The following is a 26,750-nucleotide window of genomic DNA, read 5'->3' on the forward strand; positions in this document are numbered from 1 at the left end:
AAAATATTGTTAAAGTAACAAGTGTGAGTGAAGAAAGTTAAACAGTAGCAAGTGTGAGTGAAGAAATTATATACAAATGGACAAGTTGATCAGTAACAACTCAGAGTGACGAAGTTATATAAAAACAAGTTAAACACATAAAATAAGAATAATCTGTATACCAATGTAATGTGAATTTATTATAAACTAAAATAAGAACAATCTGTACACCAATGTAATGTGAATTTATTACTTTTATAATTCACAACGAGTTCTTTCCAATATTCTGGCACTAGTAGTAAGAGAATGGATAACATTTTTTTTTTCTTCCGAGACTCAACTTGTACTCTTTTTTAATGTAGTAGAGACTCGACTCAATCTTCCTCGGTCAATGGTCAATTAATTTCCGAATCATACCAATTAGTATTTTACAAGTATGAAAGCATCGCAGCCAGGGAAGGGAGGAACATGAAAGTTGAAACTATCCACACACACACGGCAAGGTGATCTTCTCTGTCTGATAAGCCAACAAGTGATGTGAGAATTTTATGGGTGAAGTATTTTATAAGTACTACATCTACATCTATAGTGAATTCATGAAATCCAACTCACTAACATAAAAATAATAAAGAATAATATTAACAATCACAATAAATTAAATACGAGGTTATTTCAACTTAACATTAGATTTTGAGTTTGAGTCCAAAATATATAATTGTGTGATAAATACTTAGAGAAATTTTTTTATGATATCTTTCCTGACTTAAACAAACATGATTGTTTTAATAAAAAAAAAAAATGTTTTAGATAAAATAATAAATCAATGATAAAAATAAAATAAAAGTAAAAGAAGATGTTGAATAAGTTTGACTTCAACCCATGGCCACATTATATCTTCTTCTTACACAATGTTGGAAGTCAAATCAAATCTCCCATCTCATCAAAACCCAGTTCCCTCCCTTCCCCATGAAACAGAGCCAATGGGTGAGAACGATAACAAAACCAAAAAAAACCTCCTCTCCCTCCTAACAGAGCCAATCCAATGGATCCAAAGTCTCTCCTCACAGCTCAACCCAACCTTCGTAATCGGCGTATTCATAATCTACGGCATAGGCCAAGGCTTCTCCGGCTCGCTCTTCAAGGTAGTAGTCACACACTTTTTCTTATATCCAAAAATGTTAGTTTTGTTATCTTGAATCCAAGATTTTTTCTTTCTTTTTTTCTCTTCACAATTAAGTTAACTTTTTTCTTTCGATAAACGTTAATTATTAGGGAATATTTGAATCATGATCTTGGTTACAGGTAGTCTCAGACTACTACTGGAAAGACGTGCAGAAAATTCAACCCTCCACCGTTCAACTCTACGTCGGCTTTTACTTCATCCCGTGGGTTCTCAAACCTCTCTGGGGAATCCTCACCGACGCCTTCCCCGTCCGCGGCTACCGCCGCCGACCGTATTTTATTATCTCCGGCGTGATTGGCGCCATCTCCGCCGCGGTTGTCGCATTCGCCGGGAACCTCGCCGCCGTTGCCGCGCTGATGTGCTTCCTAGGCGTGTCGGCGTCGCTTGCCATCGCTGATGTTACGATTGACGCGTGCATTGCGAGGAACAGCATCGAGATGAGGAAGCTCGCGCCGGACCTGCAGAGCCTCTGTGGGTTCTGCTCCGGCGCCGGCGCGCTCGTCGGATACCTCGCCAGCGGGTTCTTCGTGCACCGTCTTGGAACTCAGGTACAAGAGTAGATTTCAAGAATTTTTCAGTGATTTAGTGCTCAATTGTCAAGAATTCTACGGTTCTATGGTTTCTAAATTGAATCTAGTTATGTTGGAATAGGCTTGATCCAATTGTCACGTGTTATTATAATTATTAATTACTAAATGTTGTTGATTGTTTTAATTGTTCTAAGAAATCTAATTAAAATTCACTCACTAGTTGCTTAACTCTTGGCATAATTCTCTCAAACATAATTATTTTAAAAATCATATTTAAAATGATTTTTTTATTAATTAATTTACTAAAGTAAAAAAATTTAACTTTACAATACATGATAAATAAATTTTTACTTCAGAAGGAATATTTGAAGTATTTTTAATCGGTTCATGGTATAAAAATCTTTAATTTACTTTGTATTAAAATTATTTTTTATGATTTTTTTTTTAAATTTAGTTCTTATGTATTATAAATATTTTTACTATTAAATAATTAAAAATCATCATTTATATAATATTTAGATAAAAAATATTTATTATATATGATGACTGATAATCCAATGCCAATATATATATATATATATATATATATATATATTACTGGTTGTTGATAGATTATTTATTCATTTTCAATATGTTGTAGTTGTAGAGACAAAAATGATAATTATATTTTTTTAAACACTTCTTTTATTATTTAAAATTTATTTTGTAAAATTTATTTGCAGTTTACTGTAGGGGATAATTTCAGTGAATTTCAAGTTGAAAAGAGAGTATTATTAAAGTGCAAAACTATGATCAATAAATTTAAGGGTGTTGTTAACTAGAATGTTAAGGGTATTAGTTGGATAAAATATTTATTGTAAAAATGAAAATGTAAAATAACTTATAAATAACATAATTTTATATATCTTAATAATTATTTGTTTCTTTTAGTTTTTTGAAGTTTTAAAAATATTATTGAATCTAAGATCTTCTTTGATGATTTCCTCTAAATTCGTTTTGAGTCTTGCCTGACTTTAAATGAATTTGGATCATTGATATGTTTATTATTTGTGTATTTTGTAGGAGTCGTTGGGTCTTATGGCGCTTTCTCCGGCTTTGACAATTGTGCTGGGTTTTGTGATTTATGAGAACAGAACAAGTGCGTCGCATATTGAAAAGCAGGTTAGAAAACTGTTTGTCCCTTTTTTTCCCCTTTTCTTGACTTTATGCTAAATAGGAGTATAATTTTTCTTACGAAATTGTTATAGTTAATACATGTTTTGAGCTAAAAATATTTCAATCTCATCATTAAAAAAATAAAATTCAATCTACAATTATCGGTGTTAGTTAACTAGTGTCCATACCCGACATTGTCTGGTAATTTTTACATTTAAAAGTTTATTCATATTTTGGTTGTATATGTATACGTGTATTAGTATGAGCACCTAACCGGGTATGAACAAAAAATACGCTGTATTATTTATTTATCATATGACAATTTTTTTTTTTTATATAAACGCATCAAACAACTTCAACATGTTGAAAATATATTACAATTATATTTTGTTAAATATTTCATTGTGCATAATATTTTTGGCAGTGAATAATCTTTTTTGTCTTTATCATATATTAACACTTTCAAGTCAATCATACTTTTGACTCTTGATATATAGCAACATATAATTATTTATGGGAAAAAATAGGTCACACCAACTTGAGATAAACTCTGTCCTGCCCTTGACTCTTGTTTATTGTCATAACAAAACAAACCATCAATGGAAATTGTTTTCATTGATATTTGAATGGAGTCATATGATATGAAGAAATTAAATTCAATTGAGGAATATAAACCTTATTGTCAATGTTGTTTCTAGTTATAATAACAACTTTAATTATGTTTACGCCTAATTCTTCTACAACCAATCCTGTTCCATTACACAATCCTATAGATATATCTGCGTATTAATATTATTGTATTTCACTTTAAAATATGTATTATCTTTTAATCAGAAAATTCAGTAAGAATAGGAGTAAAAAATTACTAAGCGATGTAGATATTATAAAATCTTACTTCTGAGTCAATCAAAACCATCTCAGTTGGAAATGATTTCTTGGGCTCTCCAACAAGATACATGCTACACATTGGAATAACTCATGAATTTCCAAGCTTGTTTACCCGAGCAAACATCACTTAGGCGTTTAAACATAACACACATCTTCTAATACTTTCAAATTGATTGAGAGTATTTGGAAACTTTCATTTTTGCTTAGAATGAGAATGCTATTTATAGTAGTTTCATTGAGTTTCTCAACCATTCAGCCATATTTTACCACCACCGGAAGTAGCGAAAATTCAAAACTTCTACCAAACTCTATCTAATAGTGAAGGTTGGAATATTTGAAAATGTTTCCAAATCATCCCACATCAGTTTTTCTACTAATCTCCAGAAATCACGCACAAGAAGATTCTGATATGACAAGCTTTACATATAAGAATAAAAAGAATGAACATATGCACTGCTCACAAAGAAGACTCTAATGTGAAAGTTAGACATTGGTTTGACAATTTAGAACTCCTATTTTGTCGATGTACTAAGAGTATAATAAATTTAGTTTTATTTAATACAGATAAGTTGAACTGCTTTGCTTCGGAAGACAAGACTGTGCACATCTCCTTTAACTTTTGCAGCATATTGAAAATGTTCATATAAGGAAAATAATAAAGAACAAAAACAATAGAAGATTCTGATATGAAATTACCATTTGCGATTTTCTGTTTCTTAATTGGAAATATAAGATGACACAAGAAGGTGACTAAAGGAAATATGTCTACAACACAACCTTGAGTAGTTCTCATGCACTGGTTCCAATTTTCTACATTCCAATTATAAATAAAAGTGAATAATTAGAATTTTTATAACTCTACGTTTAGTTCCAAAATTATCAATCACAAATTAGATTTTTTTTTACATAAAAGTTTTAATGTTACAAAATAAAATAAATTCATATAGGATATAATCACTATACAATATGTATGTATTATTTAAATTCTTTTAAAACTATCTTGCAAAAGATATAATAGAACTTATATAAATTAAATGGGTTTTTTTTTCTAGCTTGGAAGTGACTACCACTAACAAGAGGATACCACCAAAGAAAAATGTCACAATCCAACTAATTTTCCGTTTTTCCAAAATTTAATGATTGGAAAAAATTGCATATTATCGAAAAAAAGCTATATATACTACATAAATGAACCACATTACATTAAATGAAACACAACTTTTCCACCACCCTAAGTTATAAGCCTAAAATTATTAACCTACTTTCCACTATAGAAGAATTCTAAATGGAATAACTTTTATCTAGTTAGTTTGTATTCATAGTCACTATTTATTCATTAGAAAACTCAAACATCATGATCTCTGCTTTGTTAATATTGATTTTGTAATTTTGAAATATTATGATGAAATAACACCACAAAGTCATAAATAAAAAGTATATATTATATAATTAGTTGTATCCGTAGGATGTTCTAATTTCAAAAGTAATCTAAATATAAAAAAGAAACAATAATAAATAAAAATAGTTAAAAGGATTAATATACAACACCAAAAATTATGAAAGATCTAATTCTACAATAAATTTGTTATTTAGTACAGGAGAACCATTAACCGAGGAAAAGTGGAAAAATCTCTGTTAATTGAATAGTGAAATATCCCATTCAATCTTTTTTCCAATAACATTGTTGTGTTATAAATTAGTCTTAATTAGTTCGTTGTTAATTGTTAGAATTGTTTGGTTGTTAGAATTCTTATAACTTCGAGATGTATAAAGGAGACTGATCGAAGGAAGAAAATTCATTAGTTCATCGTTCAGAAAAGAAAATCAAGGATCTTCAAAGGCAGAGATCTACCTTTGATTATGATAAAGACCATTTTATCATCTTAGTCGTGCGCTCTTTTCTCATTAATCAACTTCTATTTTTAGAACTACACGGTTTAGTGTTCTTTTTCTTTACTAGTTAAACTGTGATATAAGATACGTACTCCATTTCTTTAAAGTATATTTTAAAACATGCACATTACTCACGAGTCAGACGTCAATGTTCTCAACACATAGAAAAAATAAAGGTCTTGTCATTGGCGGGTGTGTTTTGCTGTCATGTTCCTTTTGTATCCTTCCAAAACATTTTATAATTAACAGTGTTAGTATTCTTTTCTAGAGTTGATGACTACGAAACTAATTTTTAATTTTCTGGATTTGAACTTATTTGTTGTTTAAAGTTGGGCACTTTCGTTGAACAATCTAATTATACTACTTTATTTGATTTTTTTAAAAAAATGTATATTATCATCTTTAGGTTAAAAAATATCTCGTATTCATTTGTATAAATTCATCAAATCAAAGACTGATTCTTAACCCGTATACTAGTGGATCCAGGTGGGCCCCTAGGTTCCTGCCCCCCTTAGATTATAGTATTATACTCTTCAAATTTAACCATTCTATGTATCCATTTCTTCATCTGTATTTTCCTTGCAACTTGTGTGTACTTTTTCTTACTTTGATCTATTATTTTTATCGCTTTATCTACTCTTTTGCATGTCCATTTTTTTTTTGAGTTTGCCAATCAATTAGCAAAAAGCATTAAGATCGTAATACTAATAAGAAATAACTAATGGCTAATTTTATATCAAAGAAATTTTAGAAATGATTGACACATACTACTGATTTTCCTATCTTGAAAGATTTCTATGTTAGCTAGATGATCTAACTAAACACCCAAGATATCGCAGGCTGTGGAGAGTGTAGGAATGAAGATTAGAAGCATGTACCAAACAATGTTGTATCCTCATGTGTGGAAGCCTTCTCTTTACATGTTCCTTGCCCTGACTCTGAATGTAACCACTCACGAAGGACATTTTTACTGGTATACAGATCCAAAAGCCGGCCCTGCATTCTCTCAGGTACCCCTCATATTTTGTTTGCAAGTAACTAAGAGTAGATAGTCCATCCACTAAAAATGTAAGAGACTTTTATGCCACCATTTTCCAATCACAAACTTTTATATAGATTAAGTTTGTTGACTTTCACATGACCATCTTACGAGTCATGCTTACTGTGAAAATAAAACAGACCGTGTATAAAAATTAAACCAATTTTCTTTGCAAATCATAACTTGGTTTCCATATGCAGGAGTTTGTAGGGGTGATCTATGCAATTGGTGCAGTGGCTTCATTAATAGGGGTTCTAATCTACCACAAGGCTCTAAAAGACTACCAATTTAGAGACCTAGTATTCTATGCACAACTCCTATATGGCATATCTGGTGTGTTGGACCTGATCTTCATCCTCCGTTGGAATTTGGTCATTGGAATCCCTGACTATTTCTTTGTTGTCCTTGAAGAAAGTGCTACAAGAATCACAAGCAAAATCAGGTGGATGCCCATGATGGTACTCAGCACCCAGTTGTGCCCTTTAGGCATTGAGGGAACCTTTTTTGCTCTGTTAATGTGCATTGATAGCATTGGTGCCCTTTTCTCCAAATGGGGTGGAGGGATGCTTCTTCGTGTCCTCCACATCACTAGAACTGACTTTACAAACCTTTGGCTGGCTGTTCTTATAAGGGACATGCTTAGGTTTGCTACACTTGCTTTGGTTTTTCTTGTCCCTAAGACAGATCAATATGAGGAACTGCTTCCTTCTGAGGTTTCAGGAAAGAACACGAGTGAAAAGGTACATGAAGAAGAGACTTTGGAGCTTGTCCCCATCCATGGCAAGACTGAAGTTTAGATAAAATTTGTCGCAATTATACACACGTCAACTTCACTATGCAATTACCTATATGCGAAATTGTTAGATGCATATTCTTAGGTAATAACGCCGTGATAAGCACTAACAGATTTACACGTTTTTTTTTTTTAAAAAAAAAAATCTAATGATATACTACAAAGTATTCTTTTTTTTTTTTTACATACAAAGTATTTCTTTTGTCATTATTATTTCAAATTGATTAAGAACTGTCCTTAATGTATATTTCTTTTTCAAATAGTATTGGTATATTACACGTATTTCTAATTGAAGTTGTTTTCTTTCTTTTTTTTTCCCCTATAAGTGTTTCTTAAAAAATTTATCCTAACAAGTTTTATTGTTGTTCTATTTCTAATTTGACCAAATGACATATTTGATTTCTTATTTTTTTTTGTTTATTTTGATCATTTATCTTTTTTAAATTTCATTTTGATAATTTATCTTTTTAAATTAGTTCAACATGATCCTTTTGTGCATTTGAAGTTAACAATATTCAAATACCAGCAAAAAGCTGCCACAAAACAAAATATAAAAAATGCTATGAATCCCAAAATTGCTCTAACTTTTTCTCTCTCTTTAGAACCATTAATATTCCCTTAAGGACCAAAACTTTCAACATTATCCCCCTCATCAACTTCCTCTCCTTCCAACATCAAATTCGTCCTCATCATTTCGCTCTCCAACCTTTGCCAATTGAAACTTTTTTGTACTGTAAACCCCAAAAAAAAATGAGAAAATAACAAATTTAGTTCATTTCAGACTTGAACAAACGTGATTTCTCTTTCATCCTTGTCGTCACCATATATAGTGTCATCCACGTCATGCACGGAAACAAGATTCCCTCCTTTGATGGGATTCCCGCCACACTCGCCTGCACACGTGGTCACCGTTGCCAACAAATTCTCCGGCCTCCAAATCCTCAACCTTGAAAAGGGAAACATATACAAGGGAAACCCTAAATTGCGAAAACATCACCAAATTCATTGATCCACAATGTTGTTCACTCGAATTTCATTATGATTTATGATTTGCATGTGCAGTTGTGAAATTTTCGATCCAAAAGAAGATTAGGATTGTAAATGATGAAACTAATTTATCAGGAGCATATTTTGAGTGGGTTTTTTTTTCTCATTTTTTGTTTGGAAACAATTTTTAGCCGCCAATGTTTGAATATCATTAATAACGTTAATTACAAAATGACAAAATGATCATTTTTTAATCTTTTTAAAAAGATAAAAAATCAAAATAAATTTTTTAAAAAAATTAAGGATCAAAATAAATAAAAAAATAAGATAAAAAAATTAAATAATTCATTTCGCCTTCTACTATTTCCTATCAAATTTTATACTGCATTTATTTGGCTAATTTCTTTTGCATTGAACGCACAAAATCTATTTCCTATCTAACTATTTTATTGGCTAATTTCGTTTTTTAATAACACTGTCAAATACAAAAAATAAAATAAAATAATTTTTTATTGTTTAAAGTAAAATAAATAAATATTGTAGCAAAACTGCCCATGGGAGTCATCAAGTTAGCCATTGGTCTTTAAGAAGGCATATTCTCAATATACCTGTATCTACATCCGTGACAATAGGTATATGATTTATTAATACTCTAATTTGTCCGCTATTAATAGATAAAATAAATTTCTTTAATTTTGAATCCCAAACAATTTGATTGGGTCGGTACACAAAGATTTTAAATCTTTTTTTTTTCTTTCAAACTCCTCTCCATTTCTAAGTATATAGCCTTCAGTAGCTTCGCGAAGAGACCATCTAATTCTCTATAAAGAAGATTTTTTCCAATCTAATTTTTATTGTTTATTGAATCATTAAAAATATCTTCATTATTATAAATAATATATTTTATTTTAACTTTAAATAGTTTAATGCAAATTGATTTCAACCATTGAAAAGTCTTCAAAAAAATATTTGTATTTAATCATTTATAGAAAAAGTTTGACCTTGACGGTTTATTTTATATTCCAATACTATTAAAAATATTAAAACTTATATTTGAAATATGTTACTGTAATGTATTATTTTAAATGTGTAACATTTTAATTATTATAACATTAATAAAAACAATTACCCATTTATTTTAAGTATATTATTGAAATATAATATTTTAAAACTTTTTATGGGTCAATTTTTGTTTTGTAAAGTGTTTAATCTATTTTGTTTTTTGGTTTTTAAGTTTTATGTCCATTAAATATTAACAATTTTTACATATTATACATGTTATCTTTGTTTTTTAAGTAATATATATTTTTTAAAATTTTATTATTGTTGATGTGATTTATTATTATTATTTTGTTTATTACATTAAAACTGCAAATCAGACTACATTATGGGTCATGATTAATGTGAATAAAATGACAAAATTTCAATGTTTGAGATACAAATATAGAACTTTTTTAGGTGATTGTTTAGTTGGCACACTTCAATTTACTTAAGATCACCAAAACTAAGGCCAACACAAGAAGAAGAATCATTATTGCAACTTTTAGATTCACTCTCAAGTATGTGAAGGAACAATTTTAGGATTCAAAAGTTTTGTTGTGTGCAATGCCATAGTCAGGTGGTTCCATAGGGTGCATGTGTGCACCATTACAAAGGGTGTGATAGCTTGTAAGGGAAGGTTTAACATTATGAATGTGAATAAGGATAAAAGGGCACCCTAATTAGTAGGGGAACATTTGTGGTTCTAAATCCAAAAGCTTCCATCTCTCTATCTTTAATTTGTTCATCTTTAGGAGGATTCACTCAATCTTGTGAGCATTTTGGTGCCCTCGTAATAAATATCAATATCCTTCTTTCACAAAAGCATAATACAAATATGTCTCTTTGCAAACATTTTTCATTTTTTCATCTTAGGTTCTCAAATATATTAGTAAGAATCTGTGTAGCTTAAGATTGAGGAAGTGGAAGGAAAAAATTAGCTAATCCCATGCGTGTTCTATAACAAAAAGTTCCATAATTATCAAACTCTTGGGGACATCAAAATGCTCAAAAGAAAGAACAAATCATCTCCAGTATAAAAAAAAGAGGTGAATGCTTTTGGGTTTAGCACCACAAATGCTCCCTTGCAAGCTAGGGCACCCTTTTATCCATATTCACATTCATACATGTCAAACCTTCCTTTCCAAGCTAGAACACCCTTTTATAATGGTGCACATGACATGCACCCCTTGGCCCCACCTTGCTATGGCATTAACCAAGGGCTTTTCTTCCCAACATCTCCATCGATTGCTCAGAGTGAATCTAAAAGAGTCGTGGTTGGTTCTTCTTCTAGTGTTGGTGTTGGTTTTGGTGATCTTCAGGGAAGTCCAAGTGATTCAAATAAATATTTACATTCAAAAGTTCTAGATTTGTCTCTAAAACTTTAAAGTTTTGTCATCTTGGACACTTTTTGATCACATAATATAGTTTGATTTGTAGTTTCATTTTATTTTGCTATTGCATCTTTTTGTTATTATTTTCTAGAAGGAATCAAATATTTTTCCCTTTGTACACTCTAGCCCTTGTGATTACTCCATTGTTATCACAATAGAGATCAATCGAGCCTGCGATGCTAAGAATAACATCAAGTTCAATAATAAACTTCTTCATCCAAACATCCTTCTTAGTTGCACCCAGGGCAACTATATATACTCAACCTTTGTAGTAGAGTTGGCAAGAAGATTGTGTACAAAGGGAACAAATATTTGATTTTTTCTTCAATATATTTATTCATCCTTGAAAATAAGAACACAGACACAACTGAAAAATAAAAATGAACCTACAAATCAAAATACATCATGTGATCAAATGTGTCTAAAATGACAAAAATTCAAAATTTCAAAGACAAATCCAAAACTTTTGGACATGAATCTTTATTTGACTCACTTAGACTTCCTTAAAGATCACCAAAACTAGTATCACCACCAATGACTCTGTTTAGATTCTAAGCAATAAATGGAGATGTTGTGAAGGAAAAGCCTTTGTTAATGTCATAACAAAGTGGTGCCATGGGGTGCATGTCATGTGCACCATTATAAAAGGGTATCCTAGCTTGGAAGGGAAGGTTTGACATGTATGAATGTGAATACAAATAAAAGGGTGTCATAGCTTGCAAGGGAATATTTGTGGGTCTAAATCCAAAAGCATTTATCTCCTACTCTTTTTTATCCTTGAGAGGATCTCCTCTTTCTTGTGAGTATTTTGATGCCTCGAAAGAGCTTGATAATTATGGAACTTTTTGTTGCAAAACACACATGTAATAAACTAATTCTCTTCTTTCACTTTTTTGATTCTGAGCTACACAAATTCTCTTACTAACATATTTGAGAACCTAGGATAAAAAGAAGATGAAAATGTTTGCAAAGAGAAATGTTTGTGTTATGTTTTTGTGAAAGGAGAAAGGGGTATTTATTAAGAGACAAGTGAACATTATGGCTACATTAGAAGGAAAATATATGTGGACAAATCGCCTCATGTTTGACATGGTAATGAAATTAAAGAATGCAACAAAAAAAAATGAAAATAAAAGAAAATTATGGATTTGATGAGCGAGGTCATTGACTATGTGCAAAAGTATTGGAAGATGATGCCTATTACTATAATATATCTAGTGTACATTGTCTAATAGGTTTGTATCATAACGATATTTGTAAAATTTATGTTGATTAAAGTATTTTTGTTTGTAAAAAAAATAAGAATTTGATACTGGATACTTTAATGTATAAAATAATATTTAATCAAATTAATATTTTTAAAGAAGTTAACTTTTGAAGTTCGTATTATTTTTTCAATTCAAACATGTATAATGATTGATTAAGAAACAAAATCATGCTAATATATATAAAAGAAACTTACTCATTTTACATTAGCTGATATTGATAACAAGAATTTGAAATAGACCCTTCAAACTAAATTAATAATAATTTTTTTAAAGGACTCAAAACTTTACATAAACTTTTTCATTGATTTGTCCCAATTTCAAAATATTCAACTTTTAAAAGAATTCATGTGTGGAACGATCACCTTCTCCTAAATTTTACCTATAAAAAAGTTAAAGGACTCACACTCTATAAAGTTTATCTTATGATTACACATTATGTGATATATTTTTTACAATATCATCTAGTCATACGTATCATATAATTGAAACACACAGACATACATTTTATGTATGCCATCAAAATAAATTGATTTATTTATTCATTTTAGAATTAGTATCTTATAATTATATTCTCATTTAGTCACATATTTGAATTACTTTAAATTTAAAAGTTGAGAATTAATATATTATTATTATTATTATTATTATTCAACATTCTCTTAATAGTTTTCTAAAATTGTTGCATTTATGACTTTGTTAACACTAGGAAAATAATGGTAAATTTTTTTTACCGATTTAATGGTAAAAATTAGTAATTTATTTAATATTTATACAATTTAGTCTCAAAAGCTTAAAGTTACTATTTTTTAGTTCCTCCGTTAAGAGAAGGATTTAAAAACAAGTAATTTAAAACTAATTTTTTTCTTTCTAAAAATACATTCAAAGACTAACATGAGGAATTTTAGAATTTTAAGAACTAAATTTTATAAAGATGCATATTTAAAGACTGAACTAAATAGCTTACTACTTTCAGTAACATTTAACTCTTACTTTTATTTTTCTTTAGATTTTAGACCACAGGTATATTTTGAGGCTTGAATATATACTTGAAATTACTAGTTAAACTATAATAATCTCATATAAGTTACTTGAATATATACTTGAAATTACTAGTTAAACTATAATAATCTCATATAAGTTAATTCATGTGATTTCTGATAATAGGATTATTCTCAGTCAAAACAATTTTACTTGAAGTTTAAACTTAAAATTCTAACAATCCTATGCTAATTAATTCACATGCTTAGTGGTAGGATGATTATCTTTGTTTATCATTAGATAAAATTTCATTAAATTCACAAATTCATACATAAGAATCGTAAAATAAAAAAAATAATAAAAAAGGATAAGTAGTTACTTTGATCCTTGTACTTTGCATTTGGTGGCAATTTGATCCCTATACTTTGGAAATGATCAATTTAGTTCACAAAAGTACAAATGTTGTGACAAATTAGTCCAAGCATCAAGTGTCCTTCGTTTCCTTTAACATTAAGTACATATGTGACATGCTGTTACTGACAAGGCAAACATTCCACGTTAGCGCATAGTGTTTTGGACTAAAATGTTGGTGAATTTTTTTACCATTGATTTTAAAATTTACTTAGTTAACACCTATTTTAAGAAGAAATTTATTCTTCTTGATTTCGTTCTAATAGGCCCTTATGAAACAACAAAATGGTCCCAACAAATATAACTAAATGGAAAAATGGTCCACGGAAGATCATGTTGCTGCAAAAGCATCACTGCCGACATCATTATCGACATAGCGACAATAAATGCCACATGGAGAACCAAACGATGTATTTCCTATTTTACCCTTCCCTCTCTTTCTCCTCCCATTGCAAACCATCACCTTGTGGCTCCCAAATTGCAGTCATTGCCAATGCCAATATCTTTGTGCCTCCCCCGTTGAAACCACCACGATAAGTGGTTGTTTGGTTAGTTCAAAACCTTTGTTGTATATGATGTTAAAGATTAAACAATTTGTAATACAAATACATTATAGATTGGTCGATTCGTAATGCACTTTTTTGCATTACAAATTGACCAATCCGTAACTATATCACGGAGGTGACATGGTGAAGTCACACATGAATTTGGTGTGGAGGGGGCTTGTGCAAGGTGGAGGGAGGTATTAACGGTTTGTTTGTGTAGATCAAGGTGATGTGACACACAATTGATGATGTCGTGGTTGGGTGGAAAGAGTGGATCTGGTGGAAGGAGGTGACAACATGACAAGGAGGGAAGAAAAAGTGAGTGGTGATGGTTGCACGTGGTGAAGGATCAAGGAGGAGGTGACTTTTGTTCTGGAAGAAGATGGATGAAAAACATATTTTTTAAAATAGAATTGGAGTGTCCAGTTCAACCAAAAACAGTTCAGGTGATCGATTCGAAGACTCTAAAAAATTTAAGTATTTCAAAATTGGTGACAATCAATCAAGAACTGATATAGAGAATCAAGGTTCAATCAATTTTTTTAAATTATTTTTTAGTTTTATTTTTTTATTTAACCTAAGATATATTTGAGATAAATAAAAATACATTCTTAAATATTTTACATAAATATTAACTATTTTCTCAACTATTATTAATTATATCTTATGAAACATATAATTTAGTCATTTATATTAATTTATAATTATTTAGATCCTAATTTTTATTAATTATCAATTACTTTATTACTTAAAATATTATATAATATTAAAAAAATATAAAATCAGTTGAACCACGTCTTAATTACCTAAAAAAGAGATATTAGAAAATTTGGGATGAACCAAATAAAAAGTAAAATGCGGTAAATAATTGACTGAAAAAGTGCGGTAAAAAGAAAAAAGTAGTACTATTATGATCCACGGTTCTGACGCGGAAAGGAAAAGAGGCCAACATGGTCATTTGGTGAAATGTCGAAATTAGCAGGAGCAAGCGAGGTTGACTGACTTGGCATATTCATATAATCATATTCTGAACTGTTTTTTCAGTTTCGCTATTCCACTCTGCTGTGTGCGTGTGGTCGGTCACTGCAAACGCAAAAACCAGAACATTCTCTTCAGCTTAACCCTTCTTTTTCGATGGTAAGGTTTCCCTTCGATTCTCGCTAACCTCCTTTTCACCGATCCCAATTCCATTTCCCCTTTGCAACCAATTAGGGCTATTCCTCTTTTTCCGCGTTCCCAATTCGTTGCTTACGTGTCTTCCTCGCGCGATTCACTAACCCTTGCTTTTGTTTTCGCAATTTTTTGCAGGCTAATCGGCACACGATTATTCTTATGCAGACCTCGCAGAACAGAGCAACTAGGACGTTCATGGATTATGAATCCATAACTCAGGCCATGGATGGTATTAACTATAGTTAATACTTGTACTATAGTCGTAGTTCTATTTTTTCATTTTTTTTTTTAATTTTGGCTCGTGCTATTGTTTTTTCTTGATTCACTGTAGATAGATAAATAGATGCTTGTGTTCTTGCTTTTCTTTTTTCTGAATTTGCATGCAAATTTGATTTCATAAATTGAAAAGGACAGAGTGTAATTTGGCACTGGTATTTTGTTTTTGAGTTGTGCTGTTAAATTAAAATTCTGTTTTTGTGGTTGGAAGTTGTATTTTTTTTTTTTTTTGTGGTTTAAATCGGCTAGGATTCTTACCAGTCACTACTACTAAGCATGTGAATCTGTTGGTGTTCACTGTCTCCTTGAGCAGGAATATGGCACTAATCTAAGTTTGATGACTTAATGTGCATGTGCTGCTTGAATAGATTGAACAACGACCAAATTCTTTTGAGGATAATTCCAGATGACTTGTTGCTAACCTTCTTAGGGGTCTATAAAGTATTATGCTTTTCCCATAAGATTGGCTTTATCTGCTTACCTTAAAGCTTTGCCTATGTAACATTTTTTTTTGTTTTATTTGTGACTTTTCTCTAATGCACCTATGTGAATCTCACCTTAGCTACTTTGGTTTGGGCGTGTTTGACAAGACCAGTCGAAACCCTGTTGTAATGCTGATGATCATAGACCAAGAACCCAAGGCAACAGATTGCTGTTCCCTGTCTTCTTAATTTTGTACTCTTACCAAACCTTTTTACCTTTGTGACAGTAATTTGAATTCATCCCATTAAAACTCTTGCTTGAATTTGCTCTAGAGCCCATCGTATGCAGGTTTTGTTCATGGCACCTGGACAGGCACCAAATTCTAACCCCTTAGCCCCCTCCTATTTCTTGAAAATCCTCATTGCAAGCTAGAAATCGAATGCTGTTTAGCAATCTATCCCAATCTGTTGAAAGCTAGAAACTCTATTCAGCATACTGAACCATATCTGGGTAGCCTTGATGATTCATTGCAGCTTACTGAACCAGCATTTGGGCAATGCAATCAGCTGAAGAGAGCAATGGATCATGTTTTCTTGCTATTTTGTTGGTTCAAGAATCAAATAAAGCCATGAACACCATTTATTTTTACTTTTCATTTAATGTGAATTTCATTTTCATAGAAAAGGTGTCACATTGTTTTTGCTTTTAAAGGAGTGTCCAGAAGTTATCAAATGTAGATAGACACACAAAAAACAGTGGTATGCATCTACGGCAAACTTAGAAATATAGCATGTTAGAAAGGTTACAAATAGATAACTGATACTTGCTGTTGATATAATTTCTTTTTCTTTTTGTGGTACAACTACAAGCTAGTATGATTTTGTTTTTTAGTTTTTTTTTTTATAGATATTTCATAGGGACTCATTCTATTTTTATTGATTCTTTTTATGGATCAATTTTTAGCATTAAATATATGTTTTAATCTTGTGCTTGTACAGGCATATGTGCACTGTATGAAAGGAAACTGAAGGAGTTGAACCCGACCATAAGAAATCTCTCGTATGACATTACTGATCTCTACAACTTCATAGATGGTCTTGCAGACATGAGTGCCCTAGTGTATGTCCCTCTTTCTCACTCTCAAAAATCATGTGCATGCATAGTTCATTAATTCAGTCAGTTTTCTTTAAATCTAATTTTCATTTGAAAGGCACTCTCACTCTTGCAGTGCCCTAGTGTCAGCTTTGTTGATATTTCTGTTAATGGTTTAACTGATGTAGAGTGTTGACATCATTTTCCTCCATGAGTCGAGAAAATTAAGATTATGGGTGGAAAATTGGTAGCAATAACGAGTCTTAACAGAGTATCTTGTTTATTGCTGCTGTTCTCTTATTGATGAAAAAAACGGCCATAAAATACATTTTGAATATTTTGTTTATAGGTCTGTATCATATGTAAGTGTTGGAGAAAATATGATTTCTAAACCTTCTCCTTCTGTTCCTCTTCCTTCCCGTCTGCCCTAGTTTTGTGCCTAGAGGGTTTATAAGAACTTAATGAATCACGGTAATTGCTGTATCGTATGTTTGCTCTACCAGTTCTGACTCTCGGGAAAAAATATATGTAAAGTTGTGTAACAGCTTATGTCAAATGTCTATGCATATAGTGGTTTTTATATATACTCGGCTTGCTCTGCATGTGGCTTGCTTTGGCATCGATTAATATGACTGTTTGTTTGGTTTCTACCTGCAGGTATGATAGTTCAATTCACGCTTACATGCCGCACGATCGACAGTGGATTAAGCAACGAACTTTCCAACATCTGAAGAAATTAGCACACTGATTAATCCCTTAACTTTTGGCAATTTAATGTAAAGAAAATCGAGAATGGCCGAGAGCCTGTCTGTTATGTGGGCTATATACTCCGTTGGCTATGTAATACGAATATTGCAAATGCTGGCAGGTAATTATAATATCAACAGCTGGTACTGCTTTAGTTTCATAAACAAATGATTGTCGTTGGCATGGTTGTGTATCTTCTATGTCTGCAAGACTTGTCTTTTTTAAAAATCTTAATCTTGTAGTTGTAATATTAAATAGTGAGTTGTACTGTTGAATTAGTTATCCACACATTATGATTCACAATGTCGTATGAATGCTAGTTTTGAGAGTTCTTATTCCGCGAGTAATTTTTCTTGTAGTGGCAATGGAAAAATATAGTTCAGTTTTAGGTTGTGAGGTGTGGCAGTAATATTATTTGAAATATCTAAATTTTGGTTCTTGCACAAGGGAAGAAAGCTTTAGATTTAGGCAACAAAGTTTGGATATTTTTTAAAATATAATGACAAAAATGATTAGTTTTAAAAGTTGGGAATACAAATTAAAATTTAGAAATTTGTAGGGACTAATGATAGTGTTAACCCTATTGATAACTGATCCGCTTACTATGGTCAATCGTGACGTGTTGATGCTACAATTGCCATATATTCCAAATTTTACACCCTTATCAAAGGGTGGGGGGGTATGCTATAATTTCCTACCATTGAGGCATACTTCTCGCAAAAAACGAGTTTTCCCGGTTCACTATACCTCAATTTGGAACTTTAAAATTGAAATGACAAGTTTATGTAACCACGTCGGCGTAAAACTTGAAAGCTCCAATCCAATTTAAGTGGCTTTTCTCCTATATATAGTTTCTTATCAGTGAGAGCAACTTGCTCCCAAAAGACGGGCTCCATAGGATAACTGTACCTCAATCTGGATCCTTAGAAGTTAAGGGTGTGTTTGCATTTTTATTTTCAAAAGATTAGAATTCTGAAAATAGGTTTGGTTTGACTTTTTGTTTTTTTTTTTTGTATTTTTAGATTTGTTTGAAATTACATTCTTTGTTATCGTATTTTTATTTTACCCAAAATGAGGTTCCTGTCTTCAACTGAAAATATTGAAAATGAAATTTTATAATTTTCATTTTCACCGAAAATATTTTTAAAAATCTAATCAAACAAATTTTTATCATCATTTTTTGTTTTCAGTGAAAATAAAAACAGAAAACAATTAAACTAAACATCCCCTCGTAAACCAGCTCATCAATCATCACACATGCAAACTTGGTATCCCATCAAGCGCACCGAATGAGCCTTTGTTGAGGTTCCTTTTTTTGTTTGGAGAAGATCTTGGAGGTGATTTTGTATAAGCTGTAAGTCTGGTTGATCAAAGTAAGATCAAGGATGACTTTGTCCGCAAAAACTTCATTGTTTTGAGCTTTCCAAATGAACCAACAGGAAATAGCAAAAAGAACTCCGTAGTCTGACATGGCATGTTGCTTAAGCTAGGTAGAGCTGTCTTCATTAGGATCATTACGCTGAAGATCCAGATTGGGAAGATTCCATATTCTAGTTGCTTTCGGGCAATTAATCTACCAGAAGGTGAAAGATAGATTCTTCAATATCACCACAACTGCAACAAGAAAAGTCACTAGCAATATGTTTGTCAGTACGAAATAAATTTGTTGGAAGACTTTGATGATCAGTCAACTAAAGGAAGTGGTTTGATGTTTTCTGGTAATTAAACTAAGAGCCCACACCCAAGATCCTTTCCCCCTTATACTAACAGTAAATCAGCAGCTTTAGATATGGATGACCAAGTGCATGAAGATCCTGGAAATTCTCTTTTACTCAGATTGAGTTATTGTGCAAATATTTTGCATTAATAAATTGAGCCCAATGTTTCATAGGGTCTTTGATAACTGTCCAAACATGCTTCCCTAACATAGCAATGTCGGCCTCCCTTGTTGGTCTCACGCCAAGACCACCATTTTTCCTTAGCTGAAGTGAAAGCTTTAATGCTTGATATTTTTCTTTTTAAATTTTTAATTGGTCTTATTAGTGTATACATATACTACTTGTGTCCCAAATACTTAGAGAAATTATTAGATAAGTCAGGAGCACGTTATTCATGTTTTCAAATACTGAGAATGAGGTGCAAGGCGTTAATTACGTTAATTAAATGATATATGTTAGTCCAGCGTACGTAATAAAGTAGAAGCTTCACAATGAGATAAGTCAGTTAATTTGATTTTGATGGTATATATGGTCATTCACATTATTATAATTGAGCCAAGTCTTCACAGCATAGACCAGTAGAATTAGAACAAAGAATCGTTGTAGACTAGCTTGCAGTTTCCACTACAATGCAGGCGTATAAAACAAGCTCCCTTGACAAAATTAAACTTGTAACTGGGCCCCAGAAAGGCTTGTTTGATAAGTTATTTTAAAGTTTACGAACCATTCAACATTGAGGGATTAATGTAAGCAATATACTTTCCATGATCTAGAACATATATATTTTTTAGTACAGATAAATTACATGTGGACTTCTTTCAGTTATTGTCAGGCCATCTTTAGGTATCACAGCTGATAAATTAATTAAAGTTGAAAAAATTAACCTGAAATACACAATATAGAACAAAATAACAAAATAATGTGAAAATGTAGAGCAAACCATTTAACCATTATAGAGCTAAACAACACAATTAATATTATTTTGTTACCTTGCTCCACAAAAGTTTGTCAGATAATATTTAACCAAACTTTTCCTAAAAGAAACATTTTGAATAAGCTAAAGGAATATATATATATATATATATATATATATATATATATATATATATATATATATATATATATATATATATATATATATAACTTTTTGATTTGTTGAATTTGCTTTTGATATATATGTTCTTGGTTGTTTAATATGCTTTTCGCGAATATTATCATTTTATTAATACGTTCTTGGTTTTATAATATGCTTTTCAGAAATCAATTACATTGCAATAACCAATGGGAATTGATCCTAGCATAAGAGATTAGTGAACCAAGGTCCAAATTCTCAAGAGAAGAAGTGTCCATCCGTGCTTGATCAAACAAAATTGCCTATAAAAAACCCTTAAGCAAAAAAAGCAAATCACATTATTATACACGATAAATTTTTAACTTTTATAGTAATTATACCATGAAAATTATACCTCTGTAAATTTTAATTTGAAGGAAGGTCTCAGTTTTTTCTTTTTGACAGGCGAAGGTATCAGTTTTAAAATTAAGAAAATCTTATGTCGACCCATTACAAGTCATGATGACCATTTTAAAACGTTTGGTTAGGGGTCTAAATCATCTTATTATGTAATTCACGCTTGCTTGTGTTATATATATATATATATATATATATATATATATATATATATATATATATATATATATATATATATAACACATGTAACATGATACAACCTTGTTATGAACAACTCCGAATTAATAGGGTTTCTCATGCCTAGACTCTGTCATAAAAAACCATGTTGCCCTTGAAAACTTGTCTTCTTCTTTTGCCCATCTTTATGATCCTTCTTCCAATAGTTCAACCACTCTCCTTCAACATAACTAACTTTAGCAACACCGAAAGCGCAAGCCCCATTGAATACGCCGGCGTAGCCAAGACTGAGAACGGAACCGTTGTGCTGAACCCACTCATCAATGGCGGAGTTGGACGAGCCATCTGTGTCCAACCACTACGCCTGAAAAAATCTTCTAACGAAGATGTCACAGACTTTTCAACTCGTTTTTCATTCTCTATCAACGCGCCTAATAAAACAAACTACGCTGATGGCTTTGCCTTCTATGTGGCACCACTTGCCTTGGCGTACCAAATTCCACCCAGTTCAGGTGGTTTACGTCTCGGGTTATACGATGACAGCAAACCCCAAAATAGCTTCGTTGCTGTTGAATTTGACCCTTATGTAAACGAGTTCGACCCACCAGTGCAGCATGTAGGGATCAACAATAACTCTATTGCATCCCTTGATTATAAGAAGTTTGATATTGAGAGAAACATAGGGAAGATGGGGCATGCGTTGATAACCTACAATGCTTCTGCCAAACTCCTTTCTGTCTCGTGGTTCTTTGATGGAACTAGTTCTGACGCTAATTCTCTTTCGCACCAGATTGACCTAGGGGAAATTATTATGTCAGACTGGGTCGCTGTAGGGTTTTCGGGATCAACCGGCACGACCAAAGAGGAAAATGTTATCCATTCATGGGAATTCAGTTCCAGTCTTGATTTAAGTTCCACCGATCCAGAGGTAAACAACGAAAATGATGATGACAACAAGATTACCAAATACAAGGTTCAGGTCAAAGTAGTAGTTGTTGTTGCAGTGGTTTGTTCTATTATTGTTGTTATCGTGGTTATTAGTGTTACTTGGTTGATCATCAAGAAGAGAAGAAGCGGTGATGGTTTTGGTTTGGATAGAGCAGCTATTCCAAGAAGGTTTGGTTATAAGGAATTAGTTGCAGCTACCAACGGGTTTGCAGATGATAGAAGGCTCGGAGAAGGAGGCTATGGACAAGTCTACAAAGGGTTTCTGAGTGATTTAGGGCGCGTGGTTGCGGTGAAAAGGATCTTTTCTGATGTTGAAGATTATGAGGAAATATTCACAAACGAGGTGAAGATTATAAGTCGTCTTATGCATAGAAACCTTGTGCAGTTCATGGGGTGGTGCCACGAGCAAGGGGAGGTATTACTGGTTTTTGAATACATGGTTAATGGAAGCCTTGACACTCATTTATTTGGTAGCAGAAGAACTTTGGCATGGGGTGTGAGATACAAGGTGGTGTTAGGTGTGGCGAGAGCACTTCGATATCTTCATGAAGACGCGGTGCAGTGTGTTCTTCATAGAGATATTAAGTCAGGTAATGTTTTGTTGGACACAGATTTCAATGCTAAGGTTAGTGACTTTGGGATGGCGAAATTGGTGGATCCAAGATTGAGGACTCAGAAGACAAAGGTGGTGGGGACATATGGGTACCTGGCTCCTGAATATGTAAAGGAAGGGAGGGCTAGCAAGGAATCTGACATGTACGGTTTTGGAGTTTTGGCTTTGGAAATAGCATCTGGAATAAGGACTTACCGGGATGGGGAGAATAATCATGTGCCTTTGACGATTTGGGTGTGGAAACATTACGAGGATGGAAATGTTTTGAATGTTGCCGATAAGGGATTGAACGGTGATTATGATGTGAATGAAATGACTTGCTTGCTCACTGTGGGATTATGGTGTACCCTACAAGAACACAAGAAAAGGCCAAATGCTGAACAGGTTATTAGTGTTCTTAAGCAAGAAAAACCATTGCCAGTGCTTTCAGCAATATGACTTGACTTGCCTCATTGTCCTTTTCAGGTTTCCAATGGGCAATCTTTTTTCTTTTGTATCATATAACAGGAATCAGATTGCCCATATCATATGTAGCATGCTTTGGATGAGTTCTAAGCATGTGTGTTTTGTATCATATGTATGTTTTCATGTAAATAGTCTATTATAATGTAACTTTTGATTCTAATGTGATATGAAGAGTGACTACAATATCAAAATAAAATTATTGTGTATTAATTAATATATATATATATATATATATATATATATATATATATATATATATATATATATATATATATATATATAATACGAAACATGAACGGATATAATATCAATCCAAAAGTAAAGTTGTTCAATAACTTGAGTAATAACATTAAATTTAATATTAATAAATATATATTAATAAATATATATTAATAATATATATTAAGAAACAAAATTAGTGGCACTTTGTTAATTTCTTCTTTTTGCATGCCACCTCAACCCGCCACGGGGAGCCCAAACCAGTTTATGATCAAGAGAGTTTGTTTTATACACCTGAATGTAGTGGAATAATATGCCATTCTTGGCTTATTCCATTGGCTCTTTGTTGTGAAGACTTGGTTCAATTATAGTACATGAATAAGGTATGGTTTTTTTTATAAGCAATAAATACATAACGTGTAAATGGTCGTATATTCTTACCATATTCGAAACTAATTAACTAATTGACTTGTCTTACTGTGAAGCTTCTTCTTATCATTGGTTGAATCTTTTTTGAGTTTTTAGTAACCGTCCATTGACAAGTGTCCAAGACTGTTTCATATTCTTTTGTTGTTTTAAATTTTATTTAACTGACAAATGTTGTTCAATAGTTTGCGGACATACATAGGATAATTATCAATTTGCATATAAACTGATCAATGTTGCTCACATCTTATATAGGTTCCTATATAACTGATGGTAACAACTTGCATATTAATTGTAAAAATGTCCCACGTCACTTTTTATATCCGTTTTTTAATAACCTATGTAAAAGCGACGAGATTAAATGTATTTCATACCATATTGGATGATGCTAGAGAGGAGGCAAATGTCTTCTTTCCATTCATGTCTTTTGTTTCAAATTTTGTTATGGGTAGTAAAACTCTTATAGCTTGTGACATCAGCACTTGATAATTACTGTTTTATGTCTTTGATCTTCGAACATTAATCTAGTAGGTTTATTTATTAAGTTTGGATTTATATTGTTAAAAACCTTATACATGGTCTTTTGGAGAGTCAAGTTTTAATTATCAGTTTTTTATGTGATGATAGTTGAATGTGATGTTCTTTATCATGTGAGAAAATTTTTTAAATTAACTATAGGAGATTCCACGAACAAAATTTATATTTTATTTTCTGATATTTATTTAATAATGTAGTTGGGATAATGGGTGTCACAACATTGGCAAAGGAATATTGGCATCAAAGGTATCGCAAGGAGCACATCAAAGTTTGTGGAGTAAAATCATGATGCTAAAAAAAACGTGAAGATGAGTGTAATGGACATTCATGACAGTAGGAATTCATGAGGCCATCTAAAGATAGATATTGGAAATTTCAATTGATGGAAGAATTGTTGGTAAAACAATTTCAAATTTCCAACTTCAAATCTTTAATATTTTGTTTAGGTAAATTTAAGAATATTATTCTTATCACTTAAATATAGGATGTTATTAGTTTGATTTTAAGATTAATTAGGATGCAAAGTCTATGAATATATGTTGTTGTATTAGAAAAGCATCTGCTCAAAGAGGAAGTTATAACCCTAAATGAGATAGGGTCATGCGTAGAGATGATTTTTTCTCAAATTTATTCCAAAAATTTGTAGTTTTATTTGAGATAATAAATATTTATTAAAATATTCTCATAAATATAAACAAGAGTTCTAGAATCACGTTAAATTTGTGTTCTTCTGTTATTTATATTTATTAAGTGTTGTTTGTGTATTCTATTCTTTGTTCCTAGCTCATTGTTGTGAGAAAAAGTTTCACCATATCCAACAAGAGTTTGATACATAATCCCGGTACATGAACATATTGAAAATCAAAACAATCATTCTCAATTATGCAAACAAATTACTCTTGATCTAAATTAAACTCTAAAAGTACTTTAGCTTCTGTGGTATGAAAATTAAAAGAAGAAACTGATTTTAATTGAGTTTATCGAGGTGAAATGTAAGATTAGTGTAAAAAGTTAATAATATGTAACAAAAATTATGCCAAACACATATTTTATATGAATGTAGAACACCAATTAAATTACTTGTTGAAGCATGAATTGATGTGCTGGAATTGTCTGCATTGCATAAGTCCTTAAAACCAAGAATCAAGTCTTCCTTTGTCTGATCACACGTTCTAAATACTAGGTTTTCAATGGGAAAAAATCTAGTGAGCAATGAATAACGTGACAACAAATGAGACTTAACCTTGTTATTTATTAACCTTAGACACCTCGCATTATGAGTCCAGTGGTTAAGCCGACACTGTTTTTTCACACTAATCAGAATTCAGTGTCCAAAGCCTATAAATATTAATCACATTATTAGTCGACCTAAGCATCATCAAATGGATCATAATATTAGTTTATTTTTGGCAAAACAAAATATTACAATTAATTGTAACCCGCAAGAATATATGAGAAAATTCTAACATTCTTTCACTTGGGCAAAATTAATTGTGTATCTTTAATTTTAAAAAGCATTTTTGAAAACGACTCTTGGACTAATAACATATTGTGGCCACAAAACAAATGATCCCAAGATACAACACTTAATTAAGACTCTATCCAACAAAATCCATGTAACACTGAATCATGGTGGTAATTACATCTCTCATTGATACAACACCTTCCATGGTTACAAATATTATTGACTTTGTCAACTAGTTATCAATGTGGAGTGTAACAAAAAATGACGTGCCAATGTGATTAAAAAGTCATACTGCCATTTTCTTTGTCAGTCCTCAATTTCTCTCAAGTGTTAGAAAGCTAGAGAAATTACATGGTTTATCAAGAAACCATCATGCCTCAGCTCCAATCTTGGTGTCGATCACTGACATAGTGATCCTAACTACACTAGGCTTTTAATATCATTATGCCTCAGCTCCAATTGTACTGTTGACCTCCGACACAATGGTCTAGATGACACCGAGCTTTAATATTATTATGCATCAACTCCAATCCTAGTGTTGACTACCGACATAGTGGTCCTAAAGACACCGAACTTTAATATTATTACATCGATGCACATAACAATAAATAAAATACTTCAATTGAAAATATCACCATAAAGGGCCCAAAGTCAAAAGATTAGTCAACATACGAGAAAACAACATATAACTCATACTCCCACTAATCAAGTATATTAAATATAGAAAAAACTCACGGTCAAGCATTTCAATTCCATGAATTTAGAATCACTAGATGTCTTATTGTTCTTTGTATATGACACTACAACACCATTATCATATAAAATCCTCAATAACTTGGAATAAGGTCCATAATGTGAGGTCCAATCACAAGACTCCTCAACTAAACAATGTGAGTAGTAGAAACTATGTTTGTATAGTAGA

The 26,750-nt window shown here is 31.6% G+C and overlaps 3 protein-coding genes across 4 annotated transcripts; all 3 read left to right on the top strand.

Moving 5' to 3' along the window:
- Positions 1–795: 795 nt before the first annotated feature.
- LOC114393327 (probable folate-biopterin transporter 6) lies at positions 796–7,615 on the top strand. Of its 2 annotated transcripts, none has more exons than XM_028354620.1 (5): positions 796–1,121; positions 1,282–1,710; positions 2,755–2,853; positions 6,459–6,638; positions 6,868–7,615. In XM_028354620.1, exons 1-5 carry the CDS (start codon positions 888–890, stop codon positions 7,462–7,464), a joined length of 1,539 nt encoding a protein of 512 aa, XP_028210421.1. In that variant the 5' UTR covers positions 796–887; the 3' UTR covers positions 7,465–7,615. The 2 variants fall into 2 exon arrangements, with proteins under 2 accessions (XP_028210421.1, XP_028210423.1); XM_028354622.1 differs by having other exon boundaries at positions 797–1,121; positions 6,468–6,638.
- Positions 7,616–15,060: 7,445 nt separating this feature from the next.
- Positions 15,061–18,127, top strand: LOC114391998 (enhancer of rudimentary homolog). Its single transcript, XM_028353034.1, has 4 exons — positions 15,061–15,218; positions 15,390–15,483; positions 16,952–17,072; positions 17,703–18,127. Exons 1-4 carry the CDS (start codon positions 15,216–15,218, stop codon positions 17,791–17,793), a joined length of 309 nt encoding a protein of 102 aa, XP_028208835.1. The 5' UTR covers positions 15,061–15,215; the 3' UTR covers positions 17,794–18,127.
- A 3,117-nt stretch (positions 18,128–21,244) lies between these two features.
- On the top strand, positions 21,245–23,377 carry LOC114392723 (L-type lectin-domain containing receptor kinase IX.1-like). Its single transcript, XM_028353950.1, has one exon. It carries the CDS (start codon positions 21,301–21,303, stop codon positions 23,152–23,154), a length of 1,854 nt encoding a protein of 617 aa, XP_028209751.1. The 5' UTR covers positions 21,245–21,300; the 3' UTR covers positions 23,155–23,377.
- The last annotated feature ends 3,373 nt before the right edge of the window (positions 23,378–26,750 follow it).

Source organism: Glycine soja, chromosome 17, assembly GCF_004193775.1.
Source record: "Glycine soja cultivar W05 chromosome 17, ASM419377v2, whole genome shotgun sequence".
NCBI lineage: Eukaryota > Viridiplantae > Streptophyta > Magnoliopsida > Fabales > Fabaceae > Glycine > Glycine soja.